Source organism: Tubulanus polymorphus, chromosome 1 (genome assembly GCF_964204645.1).
Source record: "Tubulanus polymorphus chromosome 1, tnTubPoly1.2, whole genome shotgun sequence".
In the NCBI taxonomy this organism is placed as follows: domain Eukaryota; kingdom Metazoa; phylum Nemertea; class Palaeonemertea; order Tubulaniformes; family Tubulanidae; genus Tubulanus; species Tubulanus polymorphus.
The window spans coordinates 17,026,892-17,054,794 of record NC_134025.1 but is presented as its reverse complement, the minus strand read 5'-3'; the positions used below and the strand labels follow the sequence as shown (position 1 = coordinate 17,054,794).

The window sequence follows — 27,903 nt, the reverse complement described above, 5'->3', positions numbered from 1 at the left end:
CTTAAATCGTCAATTAAGACGAACTAATTGACAAATCAGTGAATTAAAATCTCTGCTGAAGGGCCTCGGCTTATTGGGCGAAGCTTTATGAAATCCATGTATTTTAGGCTAAAAAACTGCCCTCGGCTTATTGGCCGAGTCGGCTTATTGGCCGGAAAATACGGTATCTATTATACTTTCTTTCACTCCTCTATTATATTACAAAACTGAGTAATTCTCACATTTGATTGCTTAATTACAGGCGGAAAGAGGTCAGATGGCATGAAAATCGACAGTGGCCGACTAATTGGCGCGGGTAGATAAAGCGTTGAGGTTTTAAAAGGTGTAGCCAAAGTGCTTGTATCATCAAGGGTTGACAAATTATCCGAAGATAAATGAAAACTTCACCTTGATTGATCGTCAGTTGATTTTGCTGTAATTATTTCGTCTGGATAAATCGACACATCATTCATTTCAAAATCTGTGTTTTCAGTAGATTTTCTTTCAATAAAAGGAAAATTTGGTTGACTGATTTTTACGTATTCAAGATTGAATTTGAAATTATCTTATAACCAGAGAAAGCATTCAGAAATTTAGGAAATCCTAGACTGATAATAAAATTCTGTGAAGTCAGTGAAGGTCTTTCGCTGGAATCAAGCCGAGGGCTCAGGTGGCTAAAATTCAAAATGCCAGGTACGATTGAGTTTACACACTGAAAAACGTTGGGCTGTGTAAGTGTAATTTGGATCAGTCAGCAATATAATGACCGCCCTGCCTAGCTGCAACTGAGACATAAACAAGTTGGACTGTATTACTTCGACAAACTGACTCCTAAGCAAGATGACCTTCCAAATCGAATGTAAATTAAGAAAGAAAACAACAAAATTAATTGATCACCAAAAACAAATAAATTGTTTATTACAATACTTCAATTTCAAAATGAGGATAGGAAAAAGAGTGAACAATGAGTGTTTGCCTTGCATCATAATTTTTCCCGGAAATATTTCTTTTTCTGGCCACTACCTGCCTCGATGTGAGACTTTACCAAGTTCATGCAACTGCGACCAGGGGACATTGAAAGCACTGCATATTCGGTTAAGTCATTTTGACTAGACTTGGTACAGCAGTACTATATACGTGGTAGCCCTTTAGGATCCACATATCTAGCATATTGATGACCCAGATTTCGCTTCTTGGAAATAGTCATGTTATGGACTGATGTGGTCAGTAGCCTTTTACAAGATGCCTGTAATGATGTATGGTTTAACTATGTAACTCATCTGGTTTCCAAGTAGCGCCAACTTTAAAATGCTGGATAACGCATTTACATCTATATCGACTATTAAGCGTATAGATGGATTTCTATAAAAATTGATACACATGTACCTGGCTACTAAATACAATGAACCCCGCACATAATTAGTTCCTATCTTAACCACTAGGGGGTGTAAATTTTAACTAGGGGTCCAGGGACACCATGCCCACTTGGGAAGTGGTTTCAACAGCTCAACAATCTAACAATTTCAATATATATGTCGCCATTTCTTTGTCAAGTGAGATCGATTTATGTTTCATAAATCATTATGGATAAACAATCCACATATATGTACGTATGTTCAATATAAAAAATTTGTCTTAGTGGAAACTACAAAATTACAATTATCAACATGGTTCTATTACTTGATGTAGATAATGCCAAATTCCCATGACCACAATTCAATTTTCAATTTACAACAGCTTTCATGATCGATAACAACCTCGATATGCTATTACTTATTGTTAAAGGTTCATTTGAAATTGAAGATTTATATCAGTAAAAGTAAAGCTGTTGTATTTGAGAAAAGAATGTCTGCAAGGCAAACTGTTTATAACATCAATCATCCTCTAGACTAGATACCTAAAACCTCAAGCAATCATGATTGCTCGTAGCTAAAACTGACTTTACACTAGAAAATATCTCACATCATTATCGCATAGCCAAAGAATTTCAGTCAGTATATTTAGATGTTCCAACCACAAATTACAAATGGAGAGGGATAGATATGAAAACAAGCCACAATACCTGGGAGGCATGGAACCAGGGACATACACAACCTGGGTCGTATATATAGAACCTGGGACTGTATACTGGGGAACATAAGTCCAGAAGCCCACTCAAATCTCATGCCGACATATATCTTCGTTACCTCGAGACATGAACATTAAAATTGGAGCAGCTTCAAATCTCTTCCTTGAAGCCTACGAGATCAATCACTCTTAATATTTAGAATCAGAATCTGAACTCAAGCACATCAAACAATTCCTCTCTCAAATAGAATAGGGCCTGCTGATATTTTACACTTATGTAATCTTATATTAAAACAAAGAATCCTGAGGACCTAATCAGATGCGGTATACATAAAATTCCCAGTGGTTAATAAGAAAAGGTTTTTATTAGAGAAACTGGCTGATCCCTCATCATATGAATAAAAGAACACAGATGTTCCATGAATGATAAAACTGAAAATTTTATCATAGTACTTTCGAAACTGGTCAAATTTTCAATTTCAATCACAGGTAATTAATTATCAGGGGCAGATCTAAGGGGGGTGAATAGGAGATAAAAATTTTCTATAAGGGGCTTTTTCGTGTAAATACCCTCTAAGAAGATGAGATAAGAATGTTATTAGCTGCCTCAGAATCAGAACTAACAGTAGCGTTGCGACTTTATTGTATTATATATCTATCGTATGACGCTGTACTATGCTACGAGCAATCATCGAGATGATTGATCGTAGATGAGTTAGTGTATCGCCAGCCATTCCGCTAGGCCGTATATGTATCCGATAAACGGTAATTTTCCCAATCATAACTATTTGACTTTTTTCCCAATCTGTGTCAAAAATTTCCCAAAACAGTACCATGACAAATACTTGAGAAGTGACCTGCTTCCCCTAATAATCTCATCAAAATTATCAACACCTCATCCTGGCCATGGCTCAGCAGGTTGTCATAATTTTCACAGAAACCATCGCACAAATTCTGTCAAATTCCACCACTTTCCCGAGGCTTCTTCAAAATTCGAGCTAGTCGCAGTCTCTTCATTACGTTTCTTGTCAGCCACCCCCCTTTGAAAAATCGTAGATCTGCCCCTGATTATATCCATGCAATAACCTTAGAAAATGACACATTATAGAATCAGCTATCATGACAGAAAATCTGAAAACTTTCAAGTCTAATACGGGTTACCCTAGGCCTATAACAAAGTCTTATCTCCATACATTATCTGCAATAAACATACTGCTAAATAATCGTTGTCTATATACCTATTTTGTCTTATCTTAGAAATTGTCTCTTAAGTGGCTGTCACTTGGGATTTTTGGCTTACAAAGTACCATACTTGTCCGGTACCAAATTAGCTTGAATACCACACTTTCAGGGTGTTTGCACATGATTCTGCACTTAGTGAGACAGCTTTAAAGTAATCTGATATTGAAAATGATTTAAAGATGGCGCTTCCAAGCTATCATCATTGTGTTGTATATATCTTAAATCCATTCTGAACCATATCTCCTGCCTAGCGAACAGCAGTTTGACCATTTGGCGTACAACTAACCATCTAATGTCAGCGAAATATATTCATCATCATGTATTGTTGATAGTTAGGGTTTAACAATGTTAATACGTATTTTCATTCTTTTTAGTAGCTTCTTATGCTAAAAACTATTGAAAAATCGGCCACGTACGTGAATAAATTACTCCAATCATCCTGGTTGAATGCAGCGTACATAGTACCATCTTGCTAAGCGCCAAATCTGCGCTTAACCTAAAGAAAATATACGGCCAGCTCAATACCGTGGGCTTTTCAGCGAGAAACGATTATATTACAATTTTCATTTCGTTGATAATAGGGTTCAGTTAAACCTCGAAACATTAGAAAAACATCTATCTTATCATCATCATTGTGGGTTCGCTTATCAATTGATTGCACCAGCCTAACAGTCATACATTCAGGAGAGTATCATATTTCAGGCTATAGGGATTTAAAATTGCGCTTGGTAGCAATTGTTGAAACTATTTGTACTAGTACTCATGAAAACACTCAGTTTGGATTAGTGTTTTGTGAGGTAGAATAAGAAGGCAGAAATATCTTCTAAGAGTAATTCGTAAGAAAAATTGGTAAATAGGAGATAATTATTTCTCAAAATATTGCCCCTTTTTGATTAGATTTGTTCATTCTAACAAGCCTGAAGCTCCATTTCTCGTCTTAAAATTATACAAATTGCAAAGATACATACAATATGTGCTGTAATAAGATAAAATCTCACTATTTACAGATTAAAAGAATTTAAAAACTAGAATTTATTTATTCAATCAAAAATATATAAAAGACACGACGTTTCGATCTCACCCTAGAGATCATCGTCAGGTGTGACAATAGGGTATTTACACCTGACGATGATCTCTAGGATGAGATCGAAACGTCGTGTCTTTTATATATTTTTGATTGAATAAATAAATTCTGTTTTTTTAATTCTTTTAATCTGTAAATAGTGGGATTTTATCTTATTATCTGTTCACCACGTTTGAGTGTGGTTATCGTTCTAATATGTGCTGTATTTTTCAATTAACAGACAGTGGTCGGCAGGAACAAACACTTCAGATCAATTTGCTTTTTCCCTATGAATTACGCTGAATAGATTAAATTGACCTTTTTAGCTGAATGAGGTTTATTTGCAGTGCCTCGACAACTAAAAAATAATAATAATGGATTGTCAACCTAATGGACATAAATCCCCAATGATACGGCATATAACTCAATATCTGAAAGCTGTTTACAATTCAAAAAATTCATTAAAAGATACCACAAACTATTCAAAAAAAGTTGATGGATGATATCAAATACGTCATGCAAAACTGGTCAAAAGTTCAGAGGAAATATCCAATTAAGAAAATTAAATCTATGGTGAGTAGATTTTTGCATAACTACATAACATTATGTGCAGACATTACACACTGTAAACTGTCCATGGCACTCTGCAACTTTATCATGCCCATGAGACCTTCTGCAACTTGAGGTAACAATCCCTATGTAACTATCAGTGAAAAGCTTTCTGCAACTTTCTCATCAAAAACTTTATCCTCCTAAAGAGGACAGCACTTCCTGAAAATGTCCATAGTCCATAGAGATTTTGTCCAAGGGATTGTGCAACTTTCTGTGGAATCATTAATGTAATGCAATTATTTTGACAGCGGAAAAGAATTTTTGGATAATTTTTTGTCAATATGTCTTTTTAATATGTTTCAGAAGATACTATATCAACATTCTGGTGAAAATCAAACACTTTATAACATAAAAACATCTGTAAAAATATACATAGTTTATAAAGTTGCACAAGGTATTAAAGTTACACAAGGGTTCATTCGCACAATGGACGGACGGACGATGGACGAAAAGTGATGCAATAGCCCGCTGGGACTAAAGTCCCAAGTGGGCTAAAAAGCCTTTCATCTGGAAACCATCTGGTCAATTTAATTCGCTCCATTTGTATAGAAATAGGCTCAGTGTATGGCTGGCCTAAAAATCAAAATCACTGCCTGATAACGTTATTCTTATATTATTTTGTTTATTTCATCAACTCACAACGGCAAGATAGTACATTCATATAGATGCGCGCGTTAGCGCAATAGCACCTCGCGTCTGCTATGTATGTGTAGTACGTTTGTGTGCACGCAGTCAGCATTCAGTGATGTAGTATGAACAGCACTCTCATACATTGGCGGCACATGCGCATGTTAGCCTCATACATCTGACAAACTAATCGGCAAAGTTTAATGAAATCCATGTCAGAATTAAAGAAAACTGCCTTCTCGAAAGCGCTGGCATTTCCAAAACAACCAATCAGAGCGTGGGTTTTCCACAATCATGTCAGCGCGCTCAACATAGCAGTGCCGTGCCGTCCATATGTGCCATAGTCTAGCCGTGATCTTTCAAGGAATTCTGTCAATTTTTTACATCAAATGACGAAAATATTGGACAGCGCTTGATCTAACATCCATTAGTACAAATAAGTTGTATACTGCGAAAAGTGTATACATTGTGTTGTTACGAAGAAAACTGAACGAAACGAAATCGACTGACCTTGGAACAGTACGAAATCGATGAACTAGGAGACAACATGACATAAATACTAACAGGATAACAAAGTTGTCGTTCACTACGTGAACCGACCACAATAAAATCCGGGCTAGCGGCTGACAAACCCTGCAGACAACCATACCGATCCTCTCCAGTGTAAACCACGAACTGCGCAGTTTCTATGAACTACTTATGAATGCCATCAGTGCACGAGCACCTGTGAGGATAGTGATGGGGATAACACTTCATTATTCACCTTGAGGGAAATAGGTTTTGTCACTGAGAGACTAGACTACTAATAGGCCTATGATAAATTTACAAGCAAGTTTGGCAGTTATGAATTGAATCTGCGATGATGGGTCCAGGCTGCATAATGATCGAGCATTATCCAAGGAAAGTTTAGTTAGTTTTGGCAAACCTGTTGAGACATTGAATTAGCATTTTCATCCATCTGCTGCAGTTGTACTCGCATCTTTTCATGAAGCTCTGTATGTTGAATATTCTCAATTTCAAATTCTTTCTGTCTCAATTTATATTTCTCATTTAGGCGTTGAATACTTTCATTTTTGCTGGCTAAAGCTTCAATTTCCTTTCTATAAAAAACCATACATGATTGTGCAACTTCCAACTCATTTAAAGTAATTCACAATGCACAAGAAAAAAAATACAGGCATCTAATTAATCATGAAATTCGATCAACTTACTTCATTCTCAATTTACATGATTCAAACTTATCGGTAAGTGAGTGACATTGCTTTGTCAACTTCTGTACAAGATACTTTTGTTTCTCCACCATATCGTCGGAACTTGCTGATATGAGCGCTATAATTACAGGAATGAAAAAACGTAACTAAGTACCACATTTTTGGAGTTTGGTCGGTAACCAAATGCAGGAATGATTCAGTATTCAAACTTCTACAGAAAGATTTACATTGAAATGATGTAATGAGTTTGGAAGTAGTTAAAGAGCAAATGCCATCAAAATAAAATATTGAATATGTGATATATTCACAAATATCAAATATGCAACTGGTTTGAATTTTAGTTCAGCAATTACCGAAATATACGACTTTTAAGTTGGCAATTTCAGCACATGCTCACTGTCATTGTTTATGTTAGCAGGTGCACATTTCTGATGTCATCTCTGACAAATGCCCGCTGCCATTTATACCATTTTTTATCATTTTGGAAGCGATTTGAATTAATAAACTCTTACCATTGTAGGCCTAAATGTTTATTTCAAGGATTATACATAGGCGACACGTAATAGCGCACACACGTGCTTGGGTTGATTGTCATAAATAACATCACAAATAGCGCCTATGCGAGTTGTATGTAAACTATACGCACAAAGTGAAAGATAAAGAAATGTGTTTTCTTTTGGCCCAGAACTTCAAACTGTTCAATTTGTTCGCAATGGAATTAAGTCGGGCCATTTAAAATCTATGTGTCCATGCCCGTGGGGACCCTATGAGCTTTGATGACCTGTACCAGTGAAGACTGGGAACTATCGGAGGTAATCAAATTCAGTACGGAGCTACGCGGGACTCGAACTTCTGACCCAGCAGGTGTAATTCTTGTGCTCTACTAACTGGGGCATTGTGACTGCATAATGCTACTGTACTGTAGAATTGGTTTGATGCAGTAAGAGTCTATAATTAGAATTTCTGCTTACTGATTGGCTGAAACTTTGTCTGCCTCCGTTTGAACCGATATAATTCAATTAAGAATTCAATTCTAACAAATGCAGCTATTTCAAAGCATAGGTCTGCATTTTGAATTAAAAGCGCAATCATACATTCAGGCTAACCTCTCATTATTGAAATGGTGGTTTATTTTCAGCAGGAGCCTGGATTTCTTTGCATCTTAAATTACAATGTGCATTTCGGAGTGTTCGAATTTCCCTGAATTCTAATTTCGCTGAATCATTGATTTTTTCTATAACAAATCCATGTGGATTTTAAACATTCTAAAGAAATCATCTAAATTGTTATTTGATTGAATTTGATAGCAATAAGAAACTTTGTATGGTATTCAAGATTTCATTTGGATTACAGTACCGGCCTTTGGTGATCATCACCGGGGTCATGAATGAAGAACTCCCGTAATAGAATTCTAAATATGATAAAATTTGGTCTAGTTAGCCAGTGTAAGTGACCTGCTGACCGATAGGTGCTGCTGGGTTTTTGATAACCTATATAAACAATTTACTCAACTAAGTAGGAAAGTATGTGAAACTGAAATTACAGCCTATCACATTTCTTTCACTTCTTAAGCCAAACAAAGTTTTCTCTATCAAATGAAATTGCTGATTTCAAAATTACGTGAACATCTCAACACCGCACTTTTATGCGCTAATCGTGTGATCTTATGTAATAAGTTTGTAATTTCATTTCAACCAAACTGTATAATTATGAAATAAGATTTGATCAGGGAATCACTTCTAGCAAGCGATAAAATGATTCAATATTCATTAACGAACAAGCAGAGAACAGTGTGACAAAGTGAACATCACATGGATTACTTAAAAATCGTTTGTATCGAAATAAACAATAAATTCAAGGTTAATTCTAAGTATTTTAGATACATTTTTTTCGGAATATCTTGTGTAGTCTTCATCCAGATACTGAGATAAATAGGACATAATTAATTTAATGAACATATGATTTTATTTGTATATTCCTCTCTCATATATCCTTAAAAACAAACTAAGCCTAAAAGACAAATTTATTCTTTAATCTTTCTTTTCTACAAAATCAAAGATTTATGAACGCACCAGAATGTTTTATAATCGCAAATGTAAAACAAACATCTTAAAATTCTAAAAATTCTAGGACTGGCACTATATTTTCATATTAATGGATTTAATCCATGATGATGTTATGTAAATCAATAGTTTTCCTATTGGATATTGCCATTTTGTTGAGCGTAATATAAAAATTATTAGATTCTTAGCAACTCAAAAACTTTGATTTTCTATTCACAGAACTGTATTCAAAGCATACAGAGTTCTGTATACAAAGCATATAGGGTTTAACGGTACCTTTGAACCGGTCACGTATCACTGCAAATCTTTAACAGATGGTGCTATTTTGAACAGGAAATTACCAAGCCATCTCAAGATGGTCACTTTTCAATAGTTGACTTTTGGGAACGATGTGTTTTGAGAGTAGCTGCTATGGTAGGAATTACTATCACAAAGTCACTGTTTACAGACGGGTGGTTTTACAGTCACCTCTACTGCTAGTGTGCACGAAACCAGATGTTTTAAAATGGTCACTTTTCTATAGTAGACTCATCGAAACAGCCACTTTATAAAACCAACCGAATTGAAAGGAATACAATTTCAGAGTGACTGTTTTGAAATGTATACTAATGGAAAAGTAGCCGATATCGTTAATTGCTTATTGTTCTCAAGTGGCTTCTAAGTAAAAGTAGACGTTTGGGCTCAAAAGTGTGATAGACATGTTCTTGGATTCAGCCTTTCACTTTTACATCATTTTTGGACTATTTGGAAAATTGATATTTTTCAATACCGAAATCAGCGGGAAACCGCGGATCCGCGGGGAATTCTCATCCCTGCTAATATTTCAATATTGAGGGGCAGGCAACTTTGATAAGTCACACACACGCGCGTGCGCGAATATTTTTTCATCCAAACATTGAATATTGAATTCACCTTGGCGCACGCGAAAATTTTTCAACCGTTTACATCATGGCTGCTGACGGTGTTGTTTTCTGTATTTTACTTCCTTGTGGTCAGAGGCAATTTATGAAGTTTGCGTCGGTGGCCACATTGGAAGGAGTTGCCAAAAAATTCAACATTCAAACGCCATACAAACTATGTGTATCGTCATCTGACAATGGGCCTTGGACTGATGCTGATGAGACGTTCGCCGTATCTACTGTAGTCGATTTCGGTATGAAATACGTAAGAGTTACGCCGGTCAATATTGTCCACTCGTCGGAAAAACTAAGGAAACGGAAAGAAATGCATTCGATTTTTTTATGGCCAGTTCGAAGCGGCGCTCTCTGCCAAAACAGAAACTGCCTGGGTGAGTAATTTTAATTGTTATTGGTTAAAGGGAATTACGAAAATTTGAAAAAAGACCCTGGTTCTCAGTCAAATATTTATCAAAACTACCGTTAAAACATAAGTTTATGATATTTCTTTATGTTTTCTACATATATTCAACCGATGGCTGTAATAGCACAGAATGCTAGAGGACTTGTGGACTGCACAGAATGCGGAAAAGCAAGGGTTTTCTATTCCAAACAGAAACTCTCACGAAGGCAGGAAACAACTCTCTCCATGCATATGTCCGAGCAGGAATATAGCTGTGGTGCGATGCTGCTTGAACCGGATCACCAGTTGGCCAAAACTGAACAAGTCAGACTAACATTAACGTGTGGCAACAACATCGAGTTGAGTTACTACAATACCGGTTTAGGGAGGACTATTGCTGCAATTGTGCGTGTAGTGGGGCTGTTAAACCCCCGGAATTGTTAAATCAGTTTAAAACGGTACTGCCTTTATGCAGTACGTGCCAAAACACAGGAAAAAAAGCTGTTGTGGCGCGTTCATATGGAAAGAAATAAAGCTTTGTAATTTCTAATTAAGTGTTTCATATTGAAAATAATGTTGTTCATTGCTTCTTTGGTGATCGGTGATGGAAAATATTTTTTCAAAAAAAAAAATTTTTTCCTACCTACCTACCCTACCAAAATTTGGACATGAACCGTAAACAAAGGTATATTTTTTTGGCCCCTATAAAATGAAACAATACCTTTGGCGATATGTGAAATAATTATATTCTCACCAGCAATGAGCATTTGAAATTTGCTCATACACGGCACCTAGTCCAATGAAACTTTAGTAGCGTCGGAATTCTCCGTATATCCCAAAAACAGCCAATCACATTCGCTCGTACACACGACGCCCCCAAATCGAGGTAATTGCAGTTTTATACGTAAGAGCTAAGAATTTTCCCGCCAAAAACAGTTCTTCGTCGAATTTAAACAAAGTTGACGATGTCATCGACGGAGGTTCGTCATGTCTTCAATCGCATCGATTATATGTCATTTAACCCGAGCTAGAACCAATGAAAAAAATGCTCACATAAAAAAATGTACTGCAATTTTACAAGAATTGCCTCAATGCCAACCTCATACTGCTGACAAAGGTAAACCAAAAAACGATCCAATCCCATCTTAGTTACCCTAAATCGCACACTATGTAAGAAAATCCATCAAGAATTGTAGGCTGTATCATGCTAAAAAGAAATCCAAGATGGATGGCCACCCTGGCGGCCATACTTCACAGCCAATGACCTCAATTCATTACATTGAAAATAAAACAAATCTATCAACTAGGGGTCTAGGGACGTGGTTTCAAATGGTCAACAATTTAACAATTTCAATATTCAATGCCCCTGGTGACCATATACAAAAACCAAAGACCTTTAAACTCACCACAATCATAGAACATGCCAGCAGCTACGATTTTTTTAATTGATTGTGATCACAAAATATGCCTCCCTACCAATTTAATATGTAAATACTAAGTTATTCTACTATTCACTATACTAATAATTTGCACAATTTGAACGCGTTTTCAAAGTAGCACAGACAGCGACTGGATCTGTAATTTGCTCAATAAAACAAAATTCAATTGGATTCACCGTTTTAACTTGTTCAATAAAGTAAAATTGAATTGGATTTGATATTTATGTGGCAGAATAAAATTTGACTGAATTTGCAGTTTGAGCACATGGCTAATTAGCATATCAAGGTCATACATCCGATTTGAGTAAAAGCTATTTTTCCCGGACTTTGCACAACCCTTACGAAAAATTCACACATGTGAAATGAATCCTGAAATAACATATGTGAAATTGAATTTACACGTGTAAATTCTTTAACTACACGTGTGAAATGGAATTCACATGTGTGAATTCTTTAACTACACATGTGAAATCGAATTCACATGTGTAGTTTTTCCAGCTACACATGTAAAAATCAATTCACACGCGTAATTTCTCAAACTACTCGTGTGGAAACAAATTCACACCACAGTAAGTACAAATCCCCACTTCATGATTTGAAAAGAACATTTTGTAGCAAAATTCTATAACCATCTTTTAGAAAAATTAGTATAGAAAGTGGATAGAATGTGAAAAATATTCTGCTTCAAAATCGTTAATTTGGGATTTGTACAATTTGAATAATCGTGGATTCTGGCCTATTATCCACTGAGGGGATTACCGCTAACGATATATGTTTTGAAATTAAACACGACCATTTTTCCACAAAAGGCCTAATTAAGTCAATGAAATTTGATTCAGTAATATGCAAAATGTACAGATAATTAATAGGAAATAACATGCTCCTTCATCCATTAAAAATAAGTTAACTATATCAAAATGCTGAGTCAATTCACCGAAACCCAAAAAGCTGTCTGATTATAGATAAATGTAATAATCTACTACAACTACTTCTACTACGGGTAGGAATAAATGTGAAATAAACTTCTTTCTTTTCTGGACACGAGACCATTTGATATAAAAGAGGTTTCATTAAATACAATTACTCATGTTCAAATATTAGAATAACTTAGTGAATCATGTTGGGTAATCATAATATAAGTATCAAAAATCCCTAGTACTAAATATGTTGATACGAAATATTATGAACGTTACTTTGCTACATCCGTAGAATGCGATCATTTACCCTAGGTAATACCTTGGCCATTTTCCGACAGTTTTGCTAAGTATCTTAGTGTGATAAGAATTTTAGAATAGTGGTGTTGTGAAACTGAATTTGATTGCTCCCTATTATCTTTAAATTCTTACTGCATACTTTCAATATACTCTAAAATGCAGGAGCTTATATATCTCTTTATTTTTCACAATGAAATTAATGTATCAGGGACTAGAACAAAGTTTTCCTTAACCTCTTTGCTACCATGCATGATGTATATTTTCGCCGCAAATAATGACCTTCTCTCACCCTGCGCGACGTATATTTGCGTCGCAAATATATTCATTTATTTATTTTTTCATTCATTTCTACAATTGCTGGTGTGGTGAGTCACTACGCCGCTGGTGTATAAACGTACTAAATGATCGTCTGTTTCAATTTAGTTACACTATTTACTCATAGATGGCGCCTCAAATAGTGAAATGAATCGAATTGAATTTATGCTTGAGCGACAACATGCACCACTTTGCGTGCGAAACAAGAAGGCACGTGCATGAGTTTTTTTGTCTGTATTTTTAGATGTCATCCTTGTCCAGATTTAGTGTGAATCATGCACTATCAATGATTTTAGACGACTATGAGCCAGAGAGTAGCGGTGAGGACGGCAACGAGAGCGCTGAAAACGGATTTGATGAAACGTTTGGAATTTCTCAAATTTCAAATGAGGACGTCAATGAAGGTCGTTCAAACAGAGACGCTGTTTACAACACGGAAAGTTCAGATGAGGATAGGCCCCGTGTCCCTCACTCTCCGAAACGTCGGAAGCTGATAAAAACGCCTAGTAGCACTACTCGTGCTTATAGGCCTATATAAGAATTCTTATATAGGCCAGTAAATCTTTCTTAGCTTAGATGCCTAGTATTTGGCGAAATACTCCGAATATTGTCCGGTCATCCACCAGTCTTGTCTAATCAGTTGTTGCTATACTAGACTATCTATCTTTGTAATCATTATTATTATCTGTATCTGTGTCATTTGTTATCTCCGCCGTCAAAATCATTATTATTATTATTATTATTATCATTATGAGTATCTTTACCTTAATTATTGTAATAGTAATGGTAATGATTAGTATATTGTCATAATTATGATAATCATTGTATTGTAATTGTTATTGTTGTCTTTATTATTATCATTGTTATTATTATCATTATTATCATTATAAGCATTATCATTATTATTATCATTATTGCTATTGCTTTTATTTTTATTATTAGTATTGTTATTATTACTATTTATACTATTATTATCATTGATTATACCATCTCCATTTTGTCACTATTGTCATTTCTATTATCATAAAATTGAATAATCATTATGAGCATTATTATTATTAATAGCATCATTTATATCAGTATCACAGCACCATTTCCCTGCACTATGCACAAGGTTCCAGCGCCTTAATTTTAAGTACAGCCTGTTGGCTGGCACTGGATGCCTCGTAACCATACTATGTAATTTGTTAAAAAGTATTAACTGTTCATGTGATTAAATGCATCATGGTTTACGAAAATAGAAATTATTATTATTATTATAGTTGAATCGGATAAAATCTATAGTTAGTGTATTGCATCTTAATTAGATATTTGCAATATCCTTGTTCCAGTTCCACAGTTGCGAATTTGAGTTAACTCATGGCTTACAATAAGCTCATTTTCAATGAGTAAACTATGATTAAATCTGAACAAAAAAAACAGAGAGAATCGAATTTTGCTGTATAATGAATTTTCCTTTTCCTCTTTTTCAGTATGTCTCTGTTGTCGGATATATTCATTGATGTCAGCTCTATTAATTCATCAGAGGAGATGGCAACAAAGTGACTGGTAGTGGCAATACAGCAAAAGCACTTCATCAAATCTGAGTGAATCTCGTACTCCGTAAGTTTCTTTAGGGCTACGTAATTCGTCATCGTCGATATCATTTGAGTGCCCTGGCATCGAAATCATCACAACGGGGGCTCGTCCAGGAGACGCAGAGTTCTCTTAATTGAGAGAATCCTATCAATGCCATCACTTTGAGTTGATATATCATATTGCGTTTGCGTTTTTTATTGTGCGTTATTCATTATCATCGATATTGGTGTTCGTCCATCATTGACTGTTCATGTGATTGTCGTGATCTTATGATACGCTGTGGTCATTGAGTTTACAAGTTAAGGAAACATCACGAAGTTCGATGAAAAAATTTCCTTGCTATGGATGTCGTTGTGGAGTGTGTGTAATTCTTCCCATGTTATTTTGGTTGATCGATTTATGGAGAGTGGTAACAAAATATAGTTATTGGTATATGCGGAATCTACTTTGCGATTTGGCGTTTATAGTTATTCGTGTATGCAGTTAACACTTTGCGATTTGGTGTTTATAGTAATTGGTGTATGCGGAATCTACTTTGTGATTTAGTGTTTATAATTATTGGTATATGTGGAAATTACTTTGTGTTTTAGCGTTCATAATTATTGGTGGTGCGGTAAAAACTTTGCGGTTTAGTGGTTATAGTTATTGGTGAATGTGGTACATACTTTACGATTTCGCGTTCATATAGTTATTGGGGTATGCGGTATGTGTGCTAAGTATTGAAAAGAAAACAAAGATTATATTGTTTTGGAATCATAATGGTTATATTTATTAGTCTAAATGGTATAATGTGCATATGATAGGGTAATTGAGAAAATGTGTGTAGTATAAGTTAGTTAGTTGGAATATCATAGATTGTTGTAGCTGAACTTTAAATCGGTTAGTGCTTAAATACCTGAACTATATAAAAGGTTTTGGATGGTTAGTATGGCTTGTTTGGAGGTATAAGAAAACTGTGAAATTGTCTACGGTCAAATTTTGAAGTTTTTGTCTGGAGTTCATTACTTCTCCTTATATTGTGGTTGATGACAACTTTCTTTTACTGAATCATAATTATTGGTTTAGATAGTCAAAATGGATTCTGAATTGAAGGATTTAGTCGAAATGGTAAAAGAATTGGGTTTAACAGGTAATGAGTTTACAGCCTTTTAAAGCGATGAAAGAGGTCATGTGACGAAAGAAAAGAAGAACGTGAACGAGAGGAACAGGAATGTCAGAGACAACATGAATCATAAGCTTGGAAAAGAAGAGTTATTAGAATATATAATTAATACAATTAAGCTTAGAATGATGAAGTGTCCGATCAAAGGTGAAATACAATAAGGTGAAAAATAATAATTTACAATATTTCGATGAAAGGTCAGAGGATATTGATGCATATTTGTATCGGTTTGAAAAGTATGCTCATGCCTGTCATTGGCCTAAGGATGATTGGGCCTCATGTCTTTGGTACATTGTAAGGGAATTGTTTTATTTATGACAAATTTGGTCATTATGCCAACAAGTGTCCATTGGTTAACAAAAAGAAAGAAAAGGCGTTTATGGGAAAAGAGGATAAACATTATGTTAAATTTGACAATGGTTGGATGGCTCCTTTGAAGACCGATGAACCAGTTTGTTGAAATGTCAAGTGGGCAGTGATTACATTATGGAAGTGCAGGTATACAAAATGGCATTGAACCTGAAAAAGTTACGGTTGGTCAAGGTTTAGTAAATGGTGAAAATGTCCGAGTAATGAGGGATACTGGATGTTCATCTGTAGTTGTTAGTAAAAGACTAGTTACACCTGACATGAATACCGGTAAAGAAAATTTATGCATTCTATTGAATGGAAAAATGATTAAAGTTCCAATAGTTGAGTTGCATGTTCAGACACCGTATTATTCTGGTAAGGTTGAAGCCATGTGTATGAATAATCCTGTGTTTGATGTAATAATTGGTAACATTCCAGGAGCCAAAGGGGTGCCTGATATGGAAAAAATGGAAAAATTTTTTTTTCAAAGTTTGTGCTGTTGAAACAAGATCACAGAAAAAGGAAATCAAAAAGTCGTTACATCTTTTAATGGTTTAAGAAGCCAAGGTGTTAGATATTGATTGAAATGATTTAGTTCAGATGCAACAAGATGATGATTCTTTGAGACAAGCAAAAGATAATGTTGGGAAAAATGTTCGTATAACAAAGAGTGGAGCAAAGGTTAGTTTTATTCAAGATGAAGATGGTTTCTGCTGATTTCTGTGGCTAAGCCAATCATAAAGGAGTTTTTGCTTTCTGATTGGCTTTTCAAAACCAATATTTATGCGATCAGATATTCGCGAAAAAGCTCATATAAATTGAGGCCCTCTTTCAAAATTCAGCTACGTAGAGTTTGGAGAATGGATAATGCTTAAATGAATGATTTGTATGAATATATGCTCAGTCGCACAGTAAAAGAGCCTTTGCTCTAGAAACCATGTCATTTAAATTCGCTCCATTTGTATAGTAATAGGCTCAGCCTACGGCTGGCTTAAAAATGATCGATCTTTTAAACAGCTTATGGTACCAAAAGAGTTACGAAATGGAGTTCTTGAAGTGGCTCATGATTCTATTTTGGCGGGTCATTTGAAGAGTAACAAAACGATAAATAGAATACAAAGTAGCTTTTATTGGCCAGGTATAATTGGTGATGTTAGAAGGTATTGCCAATCGTGTGATGCTTGTCAAAAGACGATTGACAAAGGTAGAATAGGTATAGTATTTTTGGGAAACATTCCTATTGTGTCCTTTTTCAAAGGTTGCAATTGATTTCATTGGGCCTTTGGAAAAAAGTGATCGAGGATATAGGTATATTCTTACATTAATTGATTATGCCACACGGTTTCCTGAGGCCATTCCATCGAAGAATTGTGAAACTACTGATGTAACGGAAGGATTATTAGATATATTTTCTCGTTTGGGTTTTCCCAAAGTAATTCTATCTGATTGGGGTCCGCAATTCGTTTCCAATGTTATGAAGGAAATCATGAGATTATTGGCGATAAAACAAGTACATTCATCTCCATACCATCCTATGGCTAATGGGTTATGCGAGAATTTTAATGGGATTTTGAAGCGTATGCTTAGACGTATGTGTATAGAACGTCCACAAGATTGGGATGGATACATATCTAGTTTGCTTTTTGCATATAAAGAAGTTCCACAGGAGTCTCTCAACTTTTCTCCTTATGAACTTTTATATGGAAGGACAGTCCAGGGGCCCTTAACCATTTTAAAATAAATTTGGACGCGTGATGATAAAACTGATAATGATGATGAAGTAAAGAATTCATATCAATATGTTCTTGAGCTACGCAATAGAATTGAAGAAACTTGAAGATTGGCTCATGGATTATTAGGTAAAGCAAAAATTAAACAGAAACGCAATTAAAAATATAGCTGCAAGGCAGCAATAACCGGTTTTCTGCATATCATTGTTCGTATTCTTGATCTTGTCTGAATACTGTGTCAATGATCGCGTGTACGCAGTCGCATCATGCCATAAAAATTGAAGGGAAGTTAGAATCATGTGCAACTGTCAAATCGGTTTTACAAAGGGATGGTTGACAAACAGTCAATGAGGCCTACTTTGAAACCATGGATGACTGGACCAGATGGTTATTTGACTCTAGAAAATCGACTGTTAGGCCTCAATTAGTCTTTATGGATTTCAAAAAGCATTTGATAAGGTTTCAGCAATTACTTAATAAGTTGGCGATAGAATAGTGGTTGCAGAGTGTGGATAGTAGCCCTGTACAAGACACTTGTATTGATGTGTGGTTTAAGTTGGTAACTCATAAATTCTTCCTTAAAACAAAAGAAGGAATTTTGTCCCAAAACTGTAATTTTCATCAGCAAAAATTTCAATCTTTCCGGGGGAATACCTCAACGAATTAAATATGTGCGGAGAGCTGTGAATCTCCAGTTTCTAATAATGACGACATGAAACCCCGAATGACATAATCCTAAGCCAATCAGCTGCGAGAATTGGGGATATCCTATAAACAAACTGTTGTTGTTGCTATGAAGAGTTCACCTGATGCGAATACTGCGCGCTGATTGGCTGAGTGCACAAACTTCCGTTGTAAACAAAAGGCCGATTTGACTTCCGCGTTTGAATGCTCGTGTTGGTCACTGAAAACTCGATTAAAATCGTTTTTTTGCTGTTTATCATCAGGTAATAAAATCACAAGGTCAGCATCTGGCAGAAGATTATATACGGTGACTTTTATATTCATTATGGCGCTTTCAAAGCTGCAAAATAATGACGAAATTGCCCGTCAATTGAATGAACTTTCTAAGATGAATTTACGTGGTACCCGTGTATCAGATGAACAGGTGTTGCAGTAATTCTTCTGGGTAGGTAGGCCTTAACACATATATAATTTTTTAAGATTAAAATTACTTTGTTCCGTTTTTCAGCATCAGCCACAACAAATTGATGGCAGTCATCAAGCACTATGAAGAAAACGGTCTAATTCCAAGGGTAAAAAAAACTGTCGGCACAAGTCTAATCTGCACTACCTGAAATACGAGGACATCCAGCGAGTAGTTCAATTTTTTGTAAATTTCGCCGATGCAATTGCCCTAGTTCTTCCTGGTAGTGTTCCCGGGTTTAACCCTTTCAATATCACATAGTGTCTCCGCTGCTGTACCGGAGGGAATTTAGGGGTTTATAGGGGTATATTTGAGGCTTCATAGAATAGTTACCAAGGTATCTGACACAGAAAAATTATATAGCATGTTGTTCATAACTTTTGGGCCAACAAAGTAGACATAAATAATGTGGGTATAAGTGAACTTGAGGTCAAGGTCACATACTCCAAGATGGCCGCCATGAAAAAAGTTCATGAAAAAGTTTCAGATAAACTGCTCTGTCTCCCAGCAAAATGGACTGATCTACTCAATTCCAACTGAAACTGTATGCCATATATCCTTACTTTATGTAGTAAAAATTTCAAAGCAATAGAACTAAAAGATTTATTTTTCCACTGATTTACCCACTTTTCCACTGATATGTCGGAAGGCCGGATGTAAGGGGTTTCATTGGGGTATAATTTCAGGCCTCAGAAAATTGTTACCTATATATTTGACACTGATACATTGTATGCCACGGTGTTGATAACCTTTGGGCTTACAAATAAAACAGATAATTTGGATACATGTGACCTTGAGGATGGACAGTTTCTGGTTCTTCATTATTGTTATTGGTGTCCGTTACCATGACAACCGTATCAACAGGGTCTAAAAAATTGTCACTGATTTCATTTTCATCATCAAAATCATTGTCGGCACTATAAACCTATTTTCTGACTAAGTCTCTTCATGTGAACTGCTGCTGTCATATTCGTTGTCACTCTCAATTTGTTCACTACCAAATTGCAAGTCACCAGCATCACTGTCAGCATCATATACGAGTTGCTGAACCGTTTCATCCAGCCAAATTGTTTTTTTCCTTTCACTGTTTTTTGCCATCTTGGATTTTATGCAGATGGCAGCACCAGCTGATACTGATAGATATGCCCTTCTGTAAGAAGGGTTAAGCGATACCGTATTACATACGGTACGGGTATGCTAGCTTGTCAATTTGTACCATATGCCATACGGTAGTGGTATTGTAAGGGTTAACCTCTTCGCAACCACGCGTGACGTATATTTACGTCGCAAATAATGACCTTCTCTCACCATGCGCGACGTATATTTACGTCGCAAATATATTCATTTACGTCACAAATATATTCATTTACTACAATTGCTGGTGTGGTGAGTCACTACGCCGCTGGTGTATAGACGTACTAAATGATCGTCTGCTTCAATTTAGTTACACTATTTACTCATAAATGGCCAATCAGTGCCTCAAATACTGAACTGAATCGAATTGAATTTATGCTTAAGTGACAACATGCACCACTTTGCGCGCGAAACAAGGCACGTGCATGAGTTTTTTGTCTGTATTTTTAGCTGTTTCTTTTATAAAATGTCATCCTGGTCCAGATTTAGTAGACAGTCAATCACTACACGATAAGAATACAAAAAACGTGCTGGAAATGGATCATTACAAGTTATTCGATCAAAATCCATTGATCGATCCACAAATCGATCAATAATTATTGGTGATCAATTTCTGATTTAATCGATTTGATTCTAAACAACATCTGATGGCTGAAGACCTTAGCTTTACAAATACAGTAGACTCCGCTTACCTCGGAATTCTTGGGATTGCAAAATTTTTTCTGAGGTATACGATTTTCAAGGTATACAAGGTCCGCAAATTTTGTCATAAAAAAATTGTTGCTGACACGTGGGCTCAAATTATCCTTCTTATACTAATCTATGTTGAATAAACATTGTATATGTACCATATCTGACAGGCTTTTATTGTTATTTCAATCAAAACCGCATATCCCCCCCGGGAGATTTGACTTTCATCTTTTCGATCAAAACATCGTACTGTAGTACACCAAGTAAAGCCCCTCCTTCCCAGTTGAGAGAATTTAAAAACACGTGGGTTTGATGTGCAGTGACAAGTCTATAGCTCCGCCTACATCCATTCAATTGGCTATTCGTATTAAAGACAGCCGAGAACTAGCGCGACTAGCACGCTTCCAATTCTTACGATCATCAGCTGATTATATGCATTCTTGCAACAGCCCCTTTAACGAAAAATAATGCAGTAGGCTAGGGATGCGTTTTTGAAAAAATATTGTCGGGACGATGTTCAGAATTTCCGAGGTACACGAGTTTAGGACTCAATTTATAAAAAAATCATTCTGAGGTATGCGATATTCCGACGTATGCAATTCCGAGCTACTCGGAGATTTTCATTTGAGAAATAATTGCATTAAGAAAAATATTTGAGATTTGTTCTGAGCTAAGCAATATTCCGAGGTGTATGACTGCGAGGTATGCGGAGTCTACTGTATATATGGTAGTGAAGAGGTTAAAAGATTCCACATCAAATTGTTACCATCCTCGGAAACCAAGGCTGCTGTCTGGAGAGAGTATAAAACAGCTATGGAGGTTTTGAGTAAGTGTATTAAAACAAACAGGAGCCTCAAGGGGCACTATGGCCAACCTGTCAGCTTTTCATAAAATGGCAAATGATGATGCATTCTGTGGGTTAACTTTGTCAAAATATACTCCTAGCTCAGAGTCAATACCTAATAATTTACACAATACAATCGTAGAATACAATAAAGGTCCAATGGCCCTGTGGCTCACCATTAAATCATTGAGTGCATATATTGTCAAAAATATTATAATAAATATGAATTAATTTGGATTAGAGATGTATGAGGCTGACAATATATGCGCCTGCGGATGTGTGAGAGTGCTGTGTATACTATGATTGCCGTGTATATACAAATATATTCGTGTATATACAAATGTATTAGCGACGCAGTTGCAATTTCACAAGTCAGAATCCATCCATCGACAATATGTCAAAAAATACAAACATATACGCATACAGACTTTTTTTTCTAGAAATCAAAACAAATACCGGCTATGATTTTTTTCTTAAATATACAAATAAATACCGACTTGGAAGACCCCTACCATTGGTATCTTCGTACTGGCTAGTTCAGATACTGAATTAAACAGCCTACTCGCTTATATTCGTGACAACGAACAAATTATATGCAAACGTACGATACCTAGTCGAATAAAATGCTCGCCATTTTGTTTTGGGTTTCACATTAGGCTTTCCCAATGGGCTTTCCCGATGACATCAGAAACGCCGGAATTTCCCGTATATCCCACAAACAGCCAATCACATTAATGGTAGCTCAGGTAACAAGGTCAACTCAAATAAATAGAAGCGAGGAAATTTAGGGGGATTATAAAGTGAGGGGCTGTAGGTCGAAAAATACATTGAGATCAGTCGAAATAAAAACCGCGACACTCCCAGGAAGGATTGAACTTTCATATATTTCAATTCCAAGCATGCAAATTGTCATATGCAAAAACGTGCCATTACTTAGTGCTAAAAAGCGGGGTTTTTGCGTGTTTTTCAAGAATAAGTTCCCTAAAAATAACTCGATCACTATGAAATTTTTGTGGGCTCGAGAACTCACTAAGCCAAACCATGATACCAAAAATCAACACTATTGGTTCAACAGCCAATGTTTGTGCCTTGTTGACACACCGGTACTCTATTCATTTTCAATGAAAACTGCTTCATCAGACCGTTTGCATAGGCAAACCTACGGTTCGCCAAAAATAGCACAGACAGCGACTGGATCTGGCAGCACAAGTACCTCAGATGAATCTTTTCCCTTGGTCTCATTGATGCGGAATAGAATTTAATTTTCTGAAATTTGCTCAATAAAACAAAATTGAATTGGATTTGATGTTTTTATTTGTTCAATTAAAGTAAAATTGAATTGGATTCAATAATTTTTTGAAAAATAAAATGTGATTGAATTTGTAGTTTGAGCCCATGGCTAATTAGCATATCAAGGTCATCTATCCGATTTGAGAAAAAGCTATTTTTCCCGGACTTTGCACAATGGTCAATGATATTTTCTCTAGTGCTAATAAAAATATTCCTCCCAAAAACCAGATCAACTAAAGCTTTCACAGAAATCGATCTTGAAATACAATTTTAGATCTTAAAATAAAACCCGGAAGTAAAACAGTAGACGATACCACGGGTTCACATGAACACCTGCTGATTTCTACGGCTAAGCCAATCATAGAGGAGTCTTTGCTTTCTGATTGGCTTTTCAAAACCAACATTTTTGCAATCAGTTATTCGCAAAAAAGCTCATATAAATTTTAACGAGGCCCTCTTTCAAAATTCAGCTACGTAGAGTTTGGAGAATGGAATATGCTTTAATGAATGATTTGTATGAATATATGCTCAGTTACACGGACAAAGAGCCTTTGCTCTGGAAACCATGTCATTTAAATTCGCTCCATTTGTATAGTAATATGCTCAGCCTACGGCTGGCCTAAAAAATCTTTTAAAAGCGAACAAAAATGACGTCATCGACTCACAACCATCTTATAACCTTCGTGACGTAGTGATGAAGGTGAAAACAATACTGATTATTTCACTAATTTCATGGATCTACAGCGTGCTAGCAAATATCTGTTTATTGGGTCATATAAAATTGTAACCAGGGCATACAGTAATGAAAATTCAGACATTTTATTAAACTCTAAAAGGATAAAATACCAAAAGAAGTCTGAAGTGATAAGACTGGAACCTGTCAGATTATTTTAGACTCTACAGGGCTCATTGCTCAAAGTAACTCTCTTAGAATGTATCTACGTATAGCTAAGTTTATTCAAACTGATTTAGTTTCTTTATTGGTGTTGATTCACAATCACAAAGCCAATTAATGAGATCTTAATCTCTATTAGAGAAATACACATGTGATGACACAAATAGTGCAAAAACGTGCATCTGCAAGCAACGGGCACCTGCTGAAAATTGCTGATAAAAATATTCATTTCTCCCTTATAAAGTGAAAGTCAAATCAGTAGTACATATATTAATTATGAAGATATTCCTTCTAAATATGTGTTTTTTGCAATTTTCAATTTAGAGAGCATTTGATCTTTAAAGGAACACTAGCTATAGATAATCATACATGTTTGTAATTCAATTCCGCTCAGCTGTCTTAACAGCAGCTTAGCTAAATTTCGCGGACGGCATTTTATTTTGGAACAAAGCCATTGCAATAGACAGCGCTGCAGGGGCTGTCGGCAGCAGAGCTGCCACTAAAAGGTCTTGATTTTTGTGAAATAACAATGGCTTTTAGTCTGCCATCTTGATTATGATCTGAAATAATTCATATATACCATGCTTATTCTTTAGATCGTGCATCAGTGCTTCTAGATCCTGCTCTCGTTGTTTAATGAGCTGATGATCATCTTCACAAGATTTTTCGAGAGTCTCTCGAGATAATTTTAAGAAGTTCATCTGAAAGAAAAAACTACAACGGTTTAGAACGGGCTAAGGATTGAAAGATCTCAGGCTGCCAAGAAATAAATGATAATTTGAATACATGATTAGGGTTTATAACTATGCAATCTGTTTTGGTTACAACATAATGCAAGGGCGCCAAAATAAACAAGAAACAAAATTCTTAATATGGACTTTCCTAAATTTACATGAGTGTATGTTTAATCAGCATCAAAATTAAACATTGGTACTCTAGATTAGAGATTATAAGCAGATGATGGGAGAAGAATTCAAATGATGGGAGAAGACTGACTTCTTACAGATAATTAGATCAAAAATAAGGATGGAAAATATCAAGAAAAAATGCCTTTTTTCGAATTATGAATGGAACGCATGGGCCAACCTATCTTCAGCATGAAGTTTTTGGCAGAATTTCAGTGAATCCGTGCTCTAAATAATCAAATAAAGGACCAATGGTCCAGTGGCTCGCCAAATTGGTGTGAAGTAAAAAATATATAAAAAAGGACTCAATTCTGGTCAGTGTGAACTTCTAATGATAACTGACTTTTAACGAGAATGAAATCTTCGAAAAATTGATATGGGCCTTTTGTCTGAACAAATGTTCATAATTTTTAATACATCCCTTGAATGATGTAAATTAAAGCAAATAAAACTATGAGTGACCCAATAAGATACGGTACAAACTTGGTGAGAGCCTGGGTTTCATTGGAGGTTTTTCATTATCATACTGACCAATCAGGACAGAAGCTCCCAAGTTCTTCAAATTTGAGGCCAGTGCCGGTTACTGACGAAACAAAGTTTATCGACTGACATGATTTTTAATAGTTTCATGATAGGAATGCTTTATGTAGCTTACATCTTCACAAATCGTTGTTACGCGTGAGCTACGCCGTGGCGTGCATACTCTATAACTGATACGAACAAGCAGTGTACATGAGAGTACAAGGCGATATTGCCTATGCGACTGTACACGACTGTTTTCTACGCGAAAGCTCATCGCTGCGCCACAGTTAACAAACTAATACTAATAATCATGCTCCAACACGGATCACTAATGCGAACGTTACTAAAATAACTCCAATTAATGATGATAAAACAAGTATTCCAGTCGTGTAAATATCAGACTCATCCCTAAAAATTCGATGCTATCAGTAAATCAGCCGTGTGGTGAACACGGAAGTAAATTTCCGCATTTTGAAACCACATTTTCGTCACATATCTTGATGCAACGTTACCTTACGCATGGGATATCAAAACTAGATGAATTATTGAACACATCGCACACAATAAATCGTTATATCATGCACCTTGCATATCCGCGCTAGATATAATGAATATCAACCTATTCAATCATGCCGCCATTTTATTTGTGAAATAACACGCACCAGCTGATCCACCTCATTCAATGTTATCGCGTCATGATGGAAGTCAAAACTGGGTCAACACAAATTATATAACCAAGATTTTGGGGGGTTTCATCTTTGAAAGCCCAGAACTACCAAAAAAAAACGTCGAATCTTGGCGATACAAAGTTCTTCTGACACGAATAGCATTGAATTTTCACATGTGTTATTTTGGACAGTTAAAGATGCTGCATAAAAAAACGTGCTCAAATAAATCGAATTTTTGGAACTTTTTGGTAAATTTCTCAAAAACTATGAAACCCACGGCTTTCAACTTTGCGCACCATAAAGAAAAACCATTGACGAAATGTTTTTTTGCTTAATCCGTTCAATTCGCCTATTAGAAGTGAAATTACAGGCTACTGAAATTGCGTTTGAGAGTGCTAAAAATAGCTTTGAGCAAAGTGTATTAAGCATACGAATGATTATTGATTGGCCAGACGTAGGCTCGCTGCCGCGAGCCAAAATGCCTAAAGATTTCCCCCATGATTGAATCCAGGAATTTTCATGAAAATCTGTCTATTGATAAGATCTCCATCACACACAACTGCATGAGGATTCATGGTTTTCCCCACTGACTCAAAAAGACACTCTCCACGTTCATTGTGTGAGGATTTCTATAAACTGTGTACGAAGTTTGTTAAACAATTTATTTTCGTTAATTGAACTATTTCCAAGTTCCGAATTTTAGTGCCTTTCTACAAAATTCACTGCTTTTCACGGTCAGCCGCAACGAACCCTGGCAGTTGAATCATTTGCGGTTTCCAGGAAAACTTAACCTAGGCCACTAGGCCACACGCAGGGCACACTTTTCATATACATGCACAGATCAATACATCATATTGCAGCAAACGAGCACGTGTGTGAAGCATGAATACAAAGTTCAAACGAAGGAACCAATATATGTAGATGGTACTAAAAGACCAGATGGGATAATTGTCTGTTTCTTTAATCGCAATTTAAGAGATTCAATTATTAAAAAGCGTTCATTCTTAAAATGAACTGGAATCATAATAAGAGAAGATCTGTGTCTGGAAATTTCAAAATTAGTGAAATGCGCATTAAACTCTGACCTGTATTCTAAAGTTTGGACAGTTAATGGGAAAGTCTTCCGTGTAAGAAAAGACAGTAACGATAAAAAGCTCATTAAAGTGTATGAATCAATGCTACAGTGAACTTGTGCTTCAGCTAGCTATTTTAATCTATGTACTTTATTTACTGATTTGCTTAGAAGTTCATGCTAAATCTCATTTGCGAATATTAATCTATTACCTAGTCAATTCATTTTTGATGACTACCTTCCTAGATTAACAACTTATATTATATCAGTGAAAATTTTAGTTGAAAGTCTTTTTCAACTTTACACTGAACACTATGTTTTGGTGTTTACTATTTGTATATATAATTCTTGTTTTTTTTCCTATTAGGGATTTACTTATGATATTTAAGTGTACTTTTGGTGCCAGGTATTTTCTCTTAAATATGTATTCCTATAAGTATGTTAGCAATGTGATTGTTGACTTTGGTATCATATTATAAAATTAATAATTTTTTTTGTCGTTTTGAATGGATAATTCCGTAAATACTAAAACCTTGTAAATTGTAAATTCTTTGAAAATCTGTCCTCAGTTGAAAAATCAAGGTTTTCATTATTCCACAATAATGCTAGAAGTCTAAATAAAAATTTTGATGATTTAAAAGTATATTTAAACTCACTGAATTATGTTTTTAGTGTTATTGGTATCTCAGAATCCTGGACCAAATCTTTCCATGATAACAACTCTAAAAACAATCTAGATAAATTGCCCATGGGCAAAGTGTGGTTTACCTTGAAAGCTAGAGGT

At 35.6% G+C, this 27,903-nt stretch overlaps 1 protein-coding gene across 11 annotated transcripts in view; it reads right to left on the bottom strand.

Annotated features, from left to right (window-relative positions):
• LOC141915273 (serologically defined colon cancer antigen 8 homolog) overlaps positions 1–27,903 on the bottom strand; it is a 214,106-nt gene that overhangs the window by 22,447 nt on the left and 163,756 nt on the right. For 8 of the 11 annotated variants that reach the window (XM_074806744.1, XM_074806743.1, XM_074806741.1 and 5 more), the window contains 3 exons: positions 24,533–24,653; positions 6,802–6,919; positions 6,516–6,690 (listed from right to left, as the gene is read on the bottom strand). In XM_074806744.1, coding sequence (XP_074662845.1) covers positions 6,516–6,690; positions 6,802–6,919; positions 24,533–24,653 — 414 coding nt within the window. Of the gene's footprint in view, positions 1–875; positions 1,226–4,485; positions 6,315–6,515; positions 6,691–6,801; positions 6,920–24,532; positions 24,654–27,903 lie in introns of those variants that run through there. The other 3 variants (XM_074806747.1, XM_074806748.1, XM_074806750.1) reach the window with 3 other exon arrangements.